We start from the raw sequence: 15,811 nt of genomic DNA, 5'->3' as shown, positions 1-15,811 counted from the left end.
TAAAAAAAATATGACATATTGATTAATTTGTATTACAAATTGTTCAATCCATAATATATATATATATAGAGAAAGAGGTGGTTTGGTTTGTAGTGAAGTCAAGATGAGTGGTTGCGCACAGTTGTGGGCATGGATCTAGGGTGGAGTGGTTGTGGAAGGATCGTATAATCTTGGCTTGCAATGGTTCTGAGGTGAGCAATGGTGATCGGTACAATTACCGGAGGCGATGGGAAAGAGGAAGAAAAAGGGTAAAACGGGTATATTTGAAAATTATGGGATGCACCAAGCAAAAAATGAGGTGTATTAAAGAATTGTCCACATACTGGAAGAGAAAAATTACTTAACATATCCCTTTTTTTTTGCTTGGTGCATACCAAATTTTCTAATTCTCCCATTTTACCATTTCTTCCAAGCAAAAGTTGAGCTTCCTTTCTTTCACCATCTCTTCCATGAACCCTCACCACCCACGACTACCACTACTCACCGCCTCTTCCCTCCCTATTGCGCCGCCACCTCCTTCCCTAGATCCACACATGCCACCCAACTACGACACCATCAACTGTGTGTCGTAGTCACCTCCGCACCAATTAGATCTGCACACGCAATTGTCGCCACCTCCCTCCACCATATGCACAAGCTCCCTGCACCCTAGATTTTTGTATGACTTTACTCGTTCACCTCTACAATATAGTTACGGATTGCTTAATTTGTAATGCATTTCTTTTGTATTTAGATTGTGCAATCTGTAATACAAAAAAATATATTATGAATTGATCAATCTATGATGTATTTGCATTTCAAAATGCTTAATTTGTAACATCATAAATGACAAACATTGATAGCTAACCAAACAACCACTTACCATGGTTGCTTCGACGGGGAGGTTGTGGAGACGGTGGCCCTCTACTATCAACTTAGGTGACACTCCAATGGCCTTTGAGGTGCGTGCGCGAAACAAATTGAAGAGAGACTGGGTGCAGCCGTGCTAGGGTTATTATGGAGGATGGTGGCGAGATTAAGAAAGGAGAATAGAATGAGGTGTCAGTGTGGTGGCATTGGGAACCTCATACTAGAATTAATAAAGGGTAAAAAAGTCCATCCAAGTACTTTATTTTTTCCAATAGGGGTGCATCAAACAAAAAATGAAATGCATTAAGTAATTTTCCTAGGAAAAGTGTTTTGCGATCCAAACTTGACTCAATAGTAGAGTTTTATTTATTTATTTATTCATTCAAGAGTGTTATTATAACTTACGTCAAGGGAGGAAAATGGCACAACCTTAATGCATGTTGTGTTATTTATTGGATCATATAAGGAGTGTTACAAGGGAGAGGCTCTTCGATCGATCGCTTCCTGGGAAATTCATCAACATACATATGGTTCATTTACATTAATCTAATTTTTACGTAAGCAATCAATAAAGAAAATCAAGCTAAAGCTGAAGAGGTTTTATTTTGATTTTCTGATCACGTTTTTTTTTAGTTTAATGCATGAACTTTAGGCCTAGAGTCCTAGATCTAAATTGGGAGATATTACTTCCTGCACCCCACAAAAATGTTTAAACGTCAGTGGAAGCACATTGAAGAGAGAGAGAGAGAGAGATCCAACTACGTTAGAAATGAGAGTGAGTTGCTTGCGAGCGACGAGCACGTTCTAATGAGGGGAATTTACAAATTCTTATTTTTTTTTAAAAGAATTTGAAATTTTGTTAGTTTAGATATTCAAAATGTCTCATAAAATTCCTAGAAAATTAAATTTCTTTTAAATAGTCTATCGAAACAAAATATTTTAGTACAAAAAAATTTGAATTCTCTAAAAAAGTTTTTCCAAATGATCTTCAATGATCCTACTTACCTAAATTTCTCTGTGAGAACTTATATAAAAAAAAAATATGAATTGAGTTTCTCTTATTCTTTTATGTGTTTTCTCTTTTAATTTCTTCAAAGTTTGCGGTTATATGTTGATTTTAATTTATGAAATAATCTCAATTTATTTATTTTTTTTCTTATAAAAACTTGTTTAAAAAATTATCCAAACAAATAAAAAACAGAAAGAACAAAAGCCCAATAACAAGTGGAAGCTAGGTCATGATGAAAATTACTTCCTGCACGCTCTTTTTGCTTTCTGCACCCCAACCTTTTGAATATCCCCATAATACCCTTCTGTTATCATATTTCCTTGACCGGAACCTAATGTGTTATAGTCAAGACATTGCCATCCTCTAGCTAAGTAATGACTTACCCCTTAATATTGATCGGATAAAACAATCTACACAATTGATTATGAGCGAATTTTGGGGCATTTCAAGACTCATTTTTTAGTTGATTTTGAGGAATCTCAATTAGGTATTCCCCAAGACATTTGAATGAGGTGTTTTAATATCCCTTGAATTTGGGATTTGGGCCATCATTACGGGATTGTTTTCGACTTGAGTAGTCCAAATTTCTCAACTTTGTTATTTGAAATGTCTACATTTTTCACTTTTGTAACAAACCTTGCATTTTCTAAATTTTTACTCAAAAATGAAATAATATTGTTCTCATCTTCCGAATTAAACAATTTACCAAAAAAAATCTTCCGAATTAAAAGTTGTTGAATCTCTTTGACAACATTATTTTCCCAACTAGAAATTTGTTGGTTTTCTTAAACCATGTTGGTCCTTAGTCTTGTACACTTTTCTCAAGACTAATTCTTGAAATTGTGACCATATAGTCTCACCAGTTGTGCCATTTTTACAATAAATTTTGAGGAATACGAAAACTTATAAGCTAACTTCTCATAATGATTCTAATCAATAAATAAAGTATTTTTTATTTGTGGGGCTTAGAATCACAAGATAGGGATTTAGATTCTTATAACAAGAATTAAAGGGAGTATATCCATACAATTTTAGAAAGAGTAATTAATACAATTAAGAATTAAAAATTTAGAAGTGTTTAAATTTTTCATTTTAAAAAATATATTTATATTTTCTTAAAAGTGACTTAATTGCAAAATTTTAATTTTGGAAGTAATTAACGATTTTTTAAAAAAAAATTAATGCATTCTAAAATAAAAAAACAAAAAAATAAGCATACTTATCTTATTTAGATAACGACAACTTTTAAAAAACTAATTAAAAAAATAATATAATTAGAAGAAAAAAGTGATAATTAAAGACAACCAAAACCATAAATGCGTGTGTCCACCTCTTAGCTTGTATCTAACCCAATCAAACTACCCAAGAATTCTAGCCACATATTCCTGATGAATAAATAAATAGTTAACAATGGCAATTTCTTTCCAGCTTTTTTAAGGAATAATACAAAAAAATGGAAAAAAGAGAGAAAAGCTTCATCACTTGCGGTTTATGAAATATATATACATTACGAATTTGGTTTTTGTATTACATATTTCTCATTTCTTTTTGGTTCCGCTAATAATGTTGAATAGTGTGATAGATAAAAGCTTTGTATTTCAAAAACTTTGAAAGTTTTTTCTCAAACATAAGTTTTTTCTCATTTCTCAAACCGAGTAGGCGAGGCTTCGAATAGCGTTGAGGAATTTAATTGACATTAAATATGTTCCAGCAGCATGCCTTTCTTTTCAAATGTCCTTTTACAAAAATATTATTTTTATTGATTTATTATCTGTTTAAAATTTATATAATATTAAATATTATTTTTTATCATCACATTTTTTTAACTATTTATACAATTATTGAAAAATAGAGTTAATAGAATATATATTCAAATAATGATAGGAATCATCATCGATAAAAGATATTAAATATGTATTAAAAATTAATTTAATACATAAATAAATTATATAATTCCTTAGTATTAGTCTAAAAAGTTACTATAAAGAACCAAAGTAACTTCTAATTTTTCTAATTAAAATTGGAAGAAAATTTCATTGCTAAAGAAAAATAATTGAATCCTAACCCTATGTCTGGAATGAGGAAAAAGATAGTGAAAAGAAAAGAAAAAATTTGAAATTTAAAATAAAAAATTAAATTTTTATTTCTATAAGTTAACTTTTTTTTCTTTTCATTTTCTCTTAATAAAAAAAATTGTATCGTTATTCTTATTTTCCTTTTTTTTATTTTTTTTCCTTCTTACCAAACAAATCATAAGGCAATAAATTTCTTTAATTTGTTTTCCTTTTCACATAAGTGACTTTGCATATTCACGGTATCTGTGCCCTTAATGGCTATATGTTAAAGTGCAGCGTCAGAACTGCCTATATGTTAAAGTGCAAGCTCCTGGCACGGGTAATCAGAGTATCTCCCGCTCAAGTTTTTTATATGCTTTTCTCGCAATACCATATCATTCGTAAGAAATTACGACACAATTTTATTTTAATCCAAGAAATTCAAATATTTAAATTACTTTTTATTATAACTTAATTATTATTCCAATAAAATAATTATTTTATTTTTTATTTTTTATGTATACAAATAATAAATATAAATAAATGAAGAAAATATTAAATATAAATTAAAAATAAAAAATTACATAACATTAAAAGGAAATGTGTAACAATAAAAAATACATTTTTACATAATAATATATAATTAAATACAATAACATTGAAATGGAAAACATAATGATGAAAAATAAAAAATATTACATAAAATTAATTGTTATTTTCTTTTCCGAAACATTCCCAAATATGCTCAACTAAATCTGTTTGAAGTTGGTGGTATTTTTGTTTGTTATGAAGTTGTGCTCTCCTTTGGAGATATGTTGATCCGATACTAGGATGAGTACCTAAAGATACTTCAAATGTTGAAGTATTATTATCTACACTATTATAATCAATATTATTTTGATATGTGTTACGTTCGTCCTCAACAATCATGTTCTGCAATATGATGCATACATAGATGATATTCTTCATTTTATCAGCATCCCAAAAACGTGTCAAACCACGTATAATTGCAAATCAAGATTCGTCCTCAACAATCATGTTTTGAAGGATGAGTGCGTTATTGGAGTAGTTGGAAAAAAAATCCTCTGCAAGTTGTCGAGAATAATTTTTTTAATCTTGAAATCACTTTATAGAAATATACACCTGCAAAATTAGTAAGTTTGCATAAAGATAAACGTACGCATACAATCAAATTGAATCTTATTCATCTTTAATTGAAAGTGGCTATAAAACTGCGGGGTAGGACTAAAAAAAACATTAGAAAAGATTGTGTCTAGAATTAGAAAAATTAGGAATTAATTATAGATTAAAATGTTTCTTTGAAATATATTAAATTAAAAATAAAACTATCAAATTTATATATAAAAAAAACATCTAGGCTTTAATAATAAAAAATAAAAAAAAATTAATTTAATATAATAAAATAAATCACGTAATATTATATAATTAAAAAAATACATTATTACACGCAATAATAGTAGTGGATCGAAATTCTTGAGTCATCATCACACTTAAGAAATTTGGTTTTTGTGAGAAGCAGCACATGTCTGGTGAAGGAGGGAGTTTAACGTGGAGCAGGATGAGCCACCCTCTTGCGTAGCCAATTTGGCCATCTCTGCCAACTCCCTCACTTTCTCTCTCAGTTTTTTCCCCTTGACTCCTTCCATCACCTCCTTCACCGTCTTCTTCAACCCTTCCCTTTTCACAAACCCTCTCACCGACCCATCACACGTTTCCACCCTCAACCCCACCTTCACTTCCTCCTCCACCATTCTCGCATTCAGAAACTGCTCCGCCATTATTGGCCACCCCACTATCGGAACCCCTGCTGTGACACTCTCCATCACCGAGTTCCACCCACAGTGGCTCAGGAACCCTTCCACACTCTCATGCATCAGTATCTCTCTCTGATCCACCCACTCTCTTATCACTATCCCTCTGTCTTTCACTCTTTCTTCATACCCATCTGGTAGCCCCCACTCCTCCTTCCTTATCACCCACAAGAAACTCACCTTCGATTCCTCCAACCCCTTCGCTATCTCCTCCAGTTGCTCCCTTGAAATCTCTGCTTGTGACCCAAACGCCGCATACAATACAGAACTTTTCTCTTCAAGCCTCTGATCCAGCCACGTCACCCACCTTGGTTTCTCTTTCTCATCACCTCCTTCATACACTTTTCTTGTCCATTCAGCCAAACATAAAGGGCCAACGCACCAGCTTTTGGGAGAACATTCTTTGCTCACATAATCAACAAAGGTAGGCTCAAGTTCATAGAAGCTATTGACCAAAATACCATAACTTTCGCGTGTGGATTCAATGATTTTCATGTTGAAAACAAATCCAGGAGTATTGGGGTCGGGGTTTCTATATTCGAAGTCAAAGTCTTCCTTGCAGAGTCTGATCCATGGGAACCGAGTCAACTCGACTAACTCGTGATCGGGCTGGGGCCCACTCAAAATTTTCGAACTCCTGGCCTCCATGCAAAGGCTAGTGCTGTAACAGCTCATGCCGAAGTAGACCAGCCTGGGGATTCTGAACTTCTTGGCCGAGTGAAGGGTCCACCAGAGGAAGCCGTCGGTGACCATGAAGCTGACACGTGGAACTAGGGTTTCGAGGAGTTGCTCGAAGTGGGGCTGCATGGCTGACGTGGCGGTGCTGAACTCGTAGAACAGAGGCAAGCCCATGGAGGGAAGCTTGTCTGTGCTCTCCACTCCGGCGGGGATATTCGTGGCGGTGGGGAATGGAAGCGTGACGATGGAGGCGACGGTGCCGTTTAGAGATTCGGCCATGAATGAGTGGTTGGCAGGGGTTGTGACGACGGTGACCGATATGGAACGACGGAGGAGGATTTGGGCCAAGTGGATAAGGGGTACGGTGTGACCTTTGGACATGAACGGGAAAAGAAGAACGTGGGAACCTGCACCATAGGAAGGAATTGGACCCATTTCTTTAACTTGATGGTTCTTACAAGCTACAACCTTGAAGCCTTTTATAGATTTTTTTTTTAAATTAAATTTTTAGTTTCTTCTAACTTTTTCATATTCTACTTTCTCAAAATTTATTTCATAACTTTTATTTTTTCCTTAATTTTTATTAGTATTTTTAGTTTCTTAAGTTTTTTTTTGGTCTATTTTTAGTTCTTTATTAGTTTTTATTATTCAAAATTAGTTTAAAATATATAAAAAGAAGAGGGACTAAAATGGAAAAAAAATAATCTTAAGCCATAAAAAAAAATAAATGACAAAAAATATACAAAAAATTAAGAAATTAAAAATGCTAATGAAAAATTAATGTAAGATTAATTTTTTTTGCCAAAAATGGACTAATATTGTTATCCATTAGATGATACTTCAGCCTATTAATAATGTGATTAATTTTGTACAAGCTTTGCAAACTTAATTTTGGTCAAAGTGAGAAAACAGTGTGGATCTAACTATTGGGTCCACAATGACTAATGCTTATGGTTAATAAATAGGAAGGTTAGGTACCTGTTATTGTCACGTTATTAGTTACTCTCTACTATTTGTCCATTGAAAACTCTAAAATTTAGAGAGTGTAATCAGGCAATGGAAGGTTTAGCTTTGAGGTTTCTGTAGTGGCATTGCACATCAACAATTCTCATCTTCTTGATCATGTCTTCAACAAGTAAGTGCCATGAGAGTGTTTTAAACTCATAAATTTATTCTTGGTAGATTTATTTATTTTACACTACAAGCATGAAGAAAATAAGTTAAATATTTGGTACATTTATTTTTTGAAATCAAATGAATCAAGTAATTGCTTTTATTTTCTGTGAATTCTTTTCTCTCTTAACCCAAAAAATGCAAGAGATTTTCTCTTTCTCTATAAATTCAACAGGTAAGTGTTAGCTAAGTTTATTTAAATGAACCCATCATATAGGATGATCGGTTTTTATTTAAAGTATTAGGTGAGAAAAAATTATGTATCTTTATTAATAATTTTTGAATGTTTTCTAAAAAATCATATAGTCTTTTAAAATCTTAAAAATTTATAATATTCTTTTAAATCTTATGAATTCATATTTTATAAATATGTTAAAATCTAAACTACAAAATCCTAATTATAAAAGTCTTTTAAAAATTCTTAAAAATCATTACATTCTTATAAAGTCTTGTAAAATTTACAGGATTTTTACACCAAACTAATCTTTTAAAATTCTAATCCAACACACCTTTTAAATACACAGAAAAAGAAAAACATGTGTAAGAAAAAACAATTTAGTATGCCTTAGGTTTGAATTCTCATCAAGAAATCTATATTTATATTAAAAATTTGATGATAATATATTTTACCAAGAGTAACAAATATTTATTATTTATTATTATAGTGAAAAATCAATATTCTAGATTTAATGAAAAAAATAAATCAATGACTAAATATGTATTTATTATTTATTAATTTGATTTTATTTATTTAATTAATTAGAATTAATTTAATTATATTTAATTTGAGAATCAGTCAAAAGAGTGTCACGTTTGTTGACAGACACCATCAGTAACTATGTTTTATATAATATAGGTATACAGACATTTATATAATAATAATAATAATAATAATAATAAATTATATAATCATTTATGTAAAATAATAATAATAACAATAAATTAAATAATTAAAAATTTTGTGTTTATTTTCTTTATAGATAATTATCATTATCACAAATGCAAGTTTAAATGTTGTTACTATTTTTAATTTAATAAATCATATATATATATATATATAAATATAATTGACATAAATTAAAAATATTTTATTTCTTTTTTATTGTAATTTTAAACTTAAAAAAAAAAAGTGAAACATCCTTTTATCAAAACGTGCTGACACGCATGTTAACAGACACCGTCAACATTTTATATATGTACAGAGAGAAATATTTAAGCAAATAAACCATATCTATCTTCTTTTTTTAAGTAAATAAGTTTGCCCTTAATGCTATTTTTCTTAAAAAATTATTAAATGAGAAGATATATTATTTTTTTAAAGGAGAAAATATAATGTTATGGGTTAGTATAAAAGGATTTTTTTTAAAAAAAAAAATCATACCAGAGTTTCTACTAAAAAGTTTGGTATAAAATGATTTTTTTTAAAAAAATTAAATGAGTTTTGCCATGATCGAGTTTTACATTTTTCAAGTTTTTAATCATTTTTAGTTTTTTTCCTTCATACTAATTTAGGTGTTATTGATTTTAACAGAAAAAAATAAATGCAATTTCATTTTGATTATTGATGATTTTGTTTTTTATTTTTATTGTTTTAATGGAAAAGAAAAATTAATTATACAAAACCTAATTTCACCATTTTGTTACATGTGCAAACATGCACAGTCAATCACTATGTTTTATATAATATATAATATATATTAAATTAAATGAGTTTGCCGTGATTGAGTTTTACATTTCCAAGTTTATAACCATTTTTTATTTTGCCATTGATACTAATTTAGGCGCAATTGATTTTTAAAAAAAATTAAATGCAATTTTATTTTGATTATTAATGATTTTGTTTTTATTTTTTATTGAATTTCATTTTGTTTGTTTTAACGGGAAAGAAAGATTAATTATGCGACACCTAATCTTACCATTGTTTATCACATGTGCAAACATGAACAATAAGTGGTGTTTTATATAATATACTAGCTTAATACCCGCACACTGCATAGTTAAATTTGGAGGAATTTTTTTTTAAATTATATACAAATTTAAATTTAAATTTTATTGTTTTTTAATTATTAAAATAATCTAAGATCAATTCAAATATTCACATAACATAATTTATTACAATTTTAAGAATAAATTTATTAAATCTTAATTTAACTATTTTATTTCATTGTTTCCCAGTATCAATAAAACATTTTTTTTTTGAAAATTTTAAAATTTCAGATAAATATTCATAAATACTTCCAAATAATTAAAATTTATAAATTTTAATTTAATTTTATATTCTGAACTATTCAATTTCAATAAAGTATTTATAATATTTTGAAATGTTTCAAGTTTCAATAAAACATTTATAAAAATTAAAATAATTAAGATTAGTACATTAAAAAACTATCAATTTAATATTCTATTAATGTATGGAATTATGAAACAATATAAATTTAAGAATATTAATTTTTTTTTGAAAACAAATAACATGTATATCCCTTATAAAGTGTTCAGTAAAAAAAAATCCCTTATAAAGTATCAAATATTTATCTACTTTACTTTATATATCGCTTATTCGAATTCAAATCAGTTACAAATATCAATTATAATTTTATATTAATCTTTTATAATTACCATGTTGTATTAGATTTAATGAAATTTTAAGATTTCAATTCAATTCAATTAAGAAAATCTAATATTAATAAAATTTAAATTAAGATAAGTTTAATCTTTCATAATTATCATGATGTATTACCATATATTTATATTAACGAATCTAATTTCAGTAGATATATTAGAGAATTCAATACTAACATAATTGATGCATGAATGCATTTTTTTTATTCGTATAATGATCATGGGTGCATGTAATTATTTTTTATTTGGTACATAATGCATGTATTATCCATATTAATCTATTTTTTAATTAATGTGAAGAATATCCAATTTATTGGCATTAATATTTTTATAAACAAAATATGATCATGATATAATGTTTAAAATTTAAAGCTGATCACGATATATTAGTCACGTACATAATTTATTTTCTAATCCTAAAATCATATAATAAAATTTTATATTTCTTTTTTTGATAAAATATGACAAAATATTATATTTCATTTTCTGATCATGTACATCAATATATCAACATATAATAATAAAATCATATATTTTATTTTTTAGTCACGTACATCAATTATTAATATAATAATAGGTTAAAATACAATTTTTTGTTGTTCTATTTTCTTAAATATATGATTTTAGTTTTTCTTTTTTTTAATTGAGATATTTTATCTTTTATTTTTCAAAATTTTGTGATTTTAATTTTTATTTTTAATTGAGACATTTCATTTTTACTTTTAAAAAATTTATAATTTTAATTTTTGTAATCAATTTCAAACATTAATCCATGTATTAGGTAAAGATTGACGGATAATTATTTATTTATTATATACATGAAAAATATTTTTTTTGAAATTATTTAATTATTAGTAAGCTTAATTTATTAAATAAAAATTAAAAAAATACACAATCAATAAGTCTAAAATTAAGGAGACTAAAATATAAATTTTTTAAAAATAAAAAACAGAATGTCTCAATTAAAAAATAAGACTAAAATTATAAATTTTTAAAAAGTAAAACGTATAATTTTAAAAAGTAAAACACAAAATATCTCAATTAAAAAATAAAATAATTAAAATTACAAATTTAAAAAATAAAAATTATATTTTACCCAAAATAAAATTAAGAGTATTAATATAATATTTTTTTTGTTGCCCATATTATTGGTACGAAGTTGTACCCATAAAGAACAATAATAAATATTTGTAAAGTAGGTATTTCTCTAGCAAGATGACTCAAGATAAATATTCTTCTACCATGATAATTTTTTTCATATCTAAAAATGAAATTAATTGGAATCCCTAACCAGTTCATTAGAAGACCGAGAACGATATCGCTTTTGTCAAACTTGGTGTGTTAATGGAGTATTTGATACTTGAGTCCCTAATTTAATTTGCTAGGGAAAGCTACGGTTGGACCAAAATCAACCAGTACCTACTTGAAACCGAGTGAAAAAACCTACTACTCCCACTCCCAGTGACTGAGTGAAAAACCACAACCTAGAAAGAAATGAAGAAAATACAGCACTCTGAACAAAAAGCAACGGAACCAACCAAAAAGGATTCAAAGGGCAACAAACAAGAAGGCACAGACTCAGAGTCAGAGCAATACCAAAACGAAGAAAATCAACTCCACACGCTTTCGGAACCATCACCATCCTTCTCTCTCCGTTCCCGCAAATCCCCTTCGCCACCACTCCACTCCCTCTCTGACTCCCCCATCTCCGATGCCCACCTCTCCCCTGCGCCGCAGAAGCCGCCGCCCGATTCCTCGCCGGACTCCTCGATCTCCGACGGCCACTTCACGATCGGTGAACAGCGCCTCTCCCCGGCGCCGCCGACCGTGGTGACGGCTCATCGGTTGAAGGTGGAGCCCGCGGTGTTGACCAGGGTCGATCCCGGCGCCGAAGAGGGTTTCGTGAAAGACGTCGAACAAGCCACCGGCAGCGCCGGTAGTCGACGCCTCAGACCGGATATGACCGGTTTGTTGAGGTCGAAAAAAATCGCCACGTGGAGCAAGCTCTTGCTGGGTCTTCGAGTAACCGCTTTTGTTTTCTGCTTGGCGTCTTTCTCGGTGTTGGCCACTGATAAGAAACAGGGCTGGGCTATCGACTCTTTCTATTTATACAAGGAATTCAGGTATTAATATATATATATTTTTGTAATAATTAGTTTATTAGTTAGTTGTTGGTTTCATGTGGTGTGTGTGATTTTGCAGGTATAGTTTGTCAGTGAATGTTATTGGGTTTGTGCATTCCGCGTTGCAGATATGTGATCTTGGGCGGTACTTTGCAACGGGAAAGCACTTGGTGGAGCACCAGCTAAGGGGTTATTTCACTTTCGCGCTGGATCAGGTAAAGCAAGTTCTATGTTCTCTCTGACTTTGAAGGGATTGATTGAGGGTTTTTGTCTATTAATTATTGTTATACGACCGAAAGAAGCCTCGCTTGGCTTTAAACGAAATTTGTAGTTGATTGGGGCTGGTGTAATTTGTGGTGAACAATAATCATATGAGAAACCTCAAAGGAAAGACTATAGTCGAGTCTTGCTGGGTTTGGTTCCAATTTTTTGTGAAAACCATCTTCAGCCAAAAAGAAGGCTAAAATATCTTTTTGATTTCTTAAATTTGGGTCAAGAAAAAGTCCACTTTCGGTTCCTAATTTCTGATCATTTTACTTCCGAATAAGGGTTGGAAGTGGGTTATTTTTTAATCATGGGATTGAGAAAATCACTTCTAAATTTGAGGAACAAAAGCAAACTTAATCCAAATTTGAAGGACAAAAAAATACTTAAACCTCTGAAATTTTAAGATCTGCACTTGGCAAGTGAAACACTTGAGAAAATCACTTTTAAGTTTGAGGAACAAAAACAGACTTAACCATATTTAAACCTCTGAAATTTTTTAAGATCTGCACTTGGAAAGTGAAACACCTTTCGGACACCTTTTTACTCGCTTCCCCCTGTTTGGGTTTTCCCGTTTGCTTTTTTAAAGTTGGTTCTAAGTTCCAAAGTTTTCTGTAAAGCCTAACTTTTTAATAGTATGGTAGGGAAATGTTTTGTGAACAATAAAATGGGACAACAAAAAGTTGTGTCCTTTGATTTTGGGGTATGCTTTTAAAATGTATTTATATTGAAAAAGATAAAAAGTGATATTTATATACGGTGTTAATTTTCTTGTGTTCAAATAAAGAAACTCTATTTGAATTGCTTAATCCATAGTCTTGAGGATTAATTTATAATTTATAAAGTTTAATGGTCTCACACTAACCGTGTAAATTACGGTTGATATGACTTTTAACGTAATTATCATAAAAGTCAATAATTTTATTATATATAATAGGTTATAATGGGTTGTGATTGAATAACGGTGTAAAACCATAAGTTTATAATCTTTTTTCTTTAATTTTTAAGTATGGGTTAATCATTTTACTACTTGAGGTTTAGATACTCTGTTAATCCTGACTTTACAAAACGTCATTTAATTTATTTTATTACAGAAGAATTTTAAAAGTTCCAGAACTAAAATGTTGGACATAAGATTGGTAGAGTGGTGGTCGTGGTGACCAGTGCTCTGCTATTTAAATTATCAGTAATTACTAATTAGTAGTAATTAGTATTTTTTTTCTGTTAAATCGTATATTTGTTTGGTTATTTGTAATCGTTTTAATGGGTGAAATATTGTATTTCCCAACAGGCAAGGAACATTTATCACATTTGTTGATTTGATATTGCCCCACTTTTATATTCTAGATATAAATATAAACGAATGGAACTTTTATGTCTAAAAATGTGAAATTTTTTAATGCCTAAATAATTTTAAATGGTCAATTTAAGAAGTCATCTCTGTAATTTTGAAATACATCGGCAAATATTTCTATTATATAATCGCCATATTATTACATATCAGTAGATTATCATTCATTACTTGTATTCGTTTTGTGTACAGTTAATTACTAGTATTTTACATGCATGTTTTTTTCGCTTCTGTATTGGATACTTTGGTGCATAGATGCTGAAAAGAGGGCAGGGATATGGGAACAGTAACTCAAATTATGGGCCTCTCACAACAACAAAAATGGATTCAGCCTTTTTACCAATTCATATAGATAATGGCTTCAAAGTTTACTCGACACCTCTGTCATAAATCTTTTAGCACGTTATTTCAACTGTTACATGTTTCAATACGTCTTCTGTCATTATATAAAGAGTATTTCTTTGAAAGATAACCAAATACTTAAAATCACCGGGGTGGTATTACCATGAAGACTTCTGATTTATGGACACCTGAAAAGTCCAAACTCCTAATTGGCATTTACCATTTTTTCTGAAAGGTCAACTAAGATTATTTTTTGGGTGATGTTAGCTAGAATTTTTGACATACATCAACCATGATTATTTTGGCCGATATCAGCCAAGACTTTTTTTAGCCAGAAAATAGCCATGACCAAAGTCGGCTGAAGAAATCCTAGTCCTAAAAATAGCATCAGTCAATGTTGACTGAAAGACATCATCAACCGACGTCGACCGAAAAAACCCAGGACGTTATTAGCCAAAAACTAATATCAACCAAAGTCATTCAAAAAAAATCCTGGTCCACATTATCCGAAAAATACCATTGACCGACATCGACTGAAAAACCTCATCAGCCAATGTCTGTCCCAAAATATCTTTAGTCAATGTCGACTAAAAATACCCTTGACCGATGTCAACAAAGAAAAATTACCTGCCAACATCGACTTAATAACTTAGGCCAATGTCTACCAAAAATTAGTTTCAACTGTTGACAACAAAAAAAAAAGGTCAACGTTGGTAAAAAATTACCCATAAATTATTTTATTATTAAGTTGGATCCATTTTGATATATTAAGCATTAAATAAATTCATCCATTTATTTAATTCTTTTGTAATGGATGGATTTATTGTGGATGGATAAATGGATTCATTTTGATTCATTTGCCTCCCTATCACATATTAATTAGATCTTTATTCAACCATAAAAGGATGTCCAAGATTATGCTCCCCATTTACTCCAAACTCGCTCTAATTGAGTTAAAAATCCTCGATTATAAACTGACATTAATGTTGTTGTTCCCCTTAGGTATCTTAAAAGCTATGTTCTATAGTTACATTGCTTGCATACTAACTAGTTGCTGAACTTGAGGTTTTCAATTGCAGATCTTGACATACCTTCTAATGTCAGCATCATCATCAGCTGCCACTAGAGCTTATGATTGGGTTTCCAATTGGGGTGAGGACAAGTTCCCCTACATGGCAAATGCATCTGTGGCTTTGTCCTTGGTTGCTTTTGTGGCCTTTGCCTTAGCCTCTCTTGTCTCTGGTTCTATTGTTGTAAGGTTCACATAATTTATACAAGTACTATGTGTGAGGTGTGCAAACTCTTATCTGAGATACTGGATTAAGCTTTATCCTTTCTCGATTGAAAATCGTCCCATATTTTCAGAAGGCAGACTGACTCACTTTGTACAGAAGGGAAACTCACTTTATTTCTCTGTCAACTTTAATTTGTATAGATGCAGGTGGATTTACAGCTTGCTGAACTGGCTTGTATATGAACTTTTGCATTATTGAGATGGTATTAAGCTTACTTTTTTA

At 30.2% G+C, this 15,811-nt stretch overlaps 2 protein-coding genes and 1 long non-coding RNA gene across 3 annotated transcripts; 1 reads left to right on the top strand and 2 right to left on the bottom strand.

Annotated features, from left to right (window-relative positions):
• Window positions 1–1,096, bottom strand: LOC121173661 (uncharacterized). The gene is made up of 2 exons (XR_005888950.1): window positions 863–1,096; window positions 1–743 (listed from the first exon to the last, which is right to left on the bottom strand). It is a non-coding gene; the product is annotated as an uncharacterized lncRNA (long non-coding RNA).
• Window positions 1,097–5,328: 4,232 nt separating this feature from the next.
• Window positions 5,329–7,501, bottom strand: LOC100806926 (UDP-glycosyltransferase 90A1). The gene has a single exon (XM_003548530.5). The coding sequence runs from the start codon at window positions 6,855–6,857 to the stop codon at window positions 5,424–5,426; it is 1,434 nt and encodes a 477-aa protein (XP_003548578.3). The 5' UTR covers window positions 6,858–7,501; the 3' UTR covers window positions 5,329–5,423.
• A 3,973-nt stretch (window positions 7,502–11,474) lies between these two features.
• Window positions 11,475–15,811, top strand: LOC100818485 (CASP-like protein 4A1). Its single transcript, XM_003547677.5, has 3 exons — window positions 11,475–12,337; window positions 12,417–12,552; window positions 15,374–15,811. The coding sequence occupies exons 1-3, from the start codon at window positions 11,709–11,711 to the stop codon at window positions 15,560–15,562; spliced, it is 954 nt and encodes a 317-aa protein (XP_003547725.1). The 5' UTR covers window positions 11,475–11,708; the 3' UTR covers window positions 15,563–15,811.

This window comes from Glycine max, chromosome 16 (genome assembly GCF_000004515.6).
Source record: "Glycine max cultivar Williams 82 chromosome 16, Glycine_max_v4.0, whole genome shotgun sequence".
Taxonomy (NCBI): Eukaryota; Viridiplantae; Streptophyta; class Magnoliopsida; order Fabales; family Fabaceae; genus Glycine; species Glycine max.
The sequence above is the reverse complement of the archived record's forward strand: the minus strand, read 5'-3'. Positions and strand labels throughout refer to the sequence as shown.

Excerpts from the sequence above, each read along its gene's own strand:
- LOC100806926 (XM_003548530.5), bottom strand. The coding sequence starts at position 6,857 with ATGGGTCCAATTCCTTCCTATGGTGCAGGTTCCCACGTTCTTCTTTTC.
- LOC100818485 (XM_003547677.5), top strand. The coding sequence starts at position 11,709 with ATGAAGAAAATACAGCACTCTGAACAAAAAGCAACGGAACCAACCAAA. Across the intron at positions 12,338-12,416 it reads TATTTATACAAGGAATTCAG|GTATAGTTTGTCAGTGAATG; the intron begins GTATTAATATAT and ends GTGATTTTGCAG. Across the intron at positions 12,553-15,373 it reads TCACTTTCGCGCTGGATCAG|ATCTTGACATACCTTCTAAT; the intron begins GTAAAGCAAGTT and ends TTTCAATTGCAG.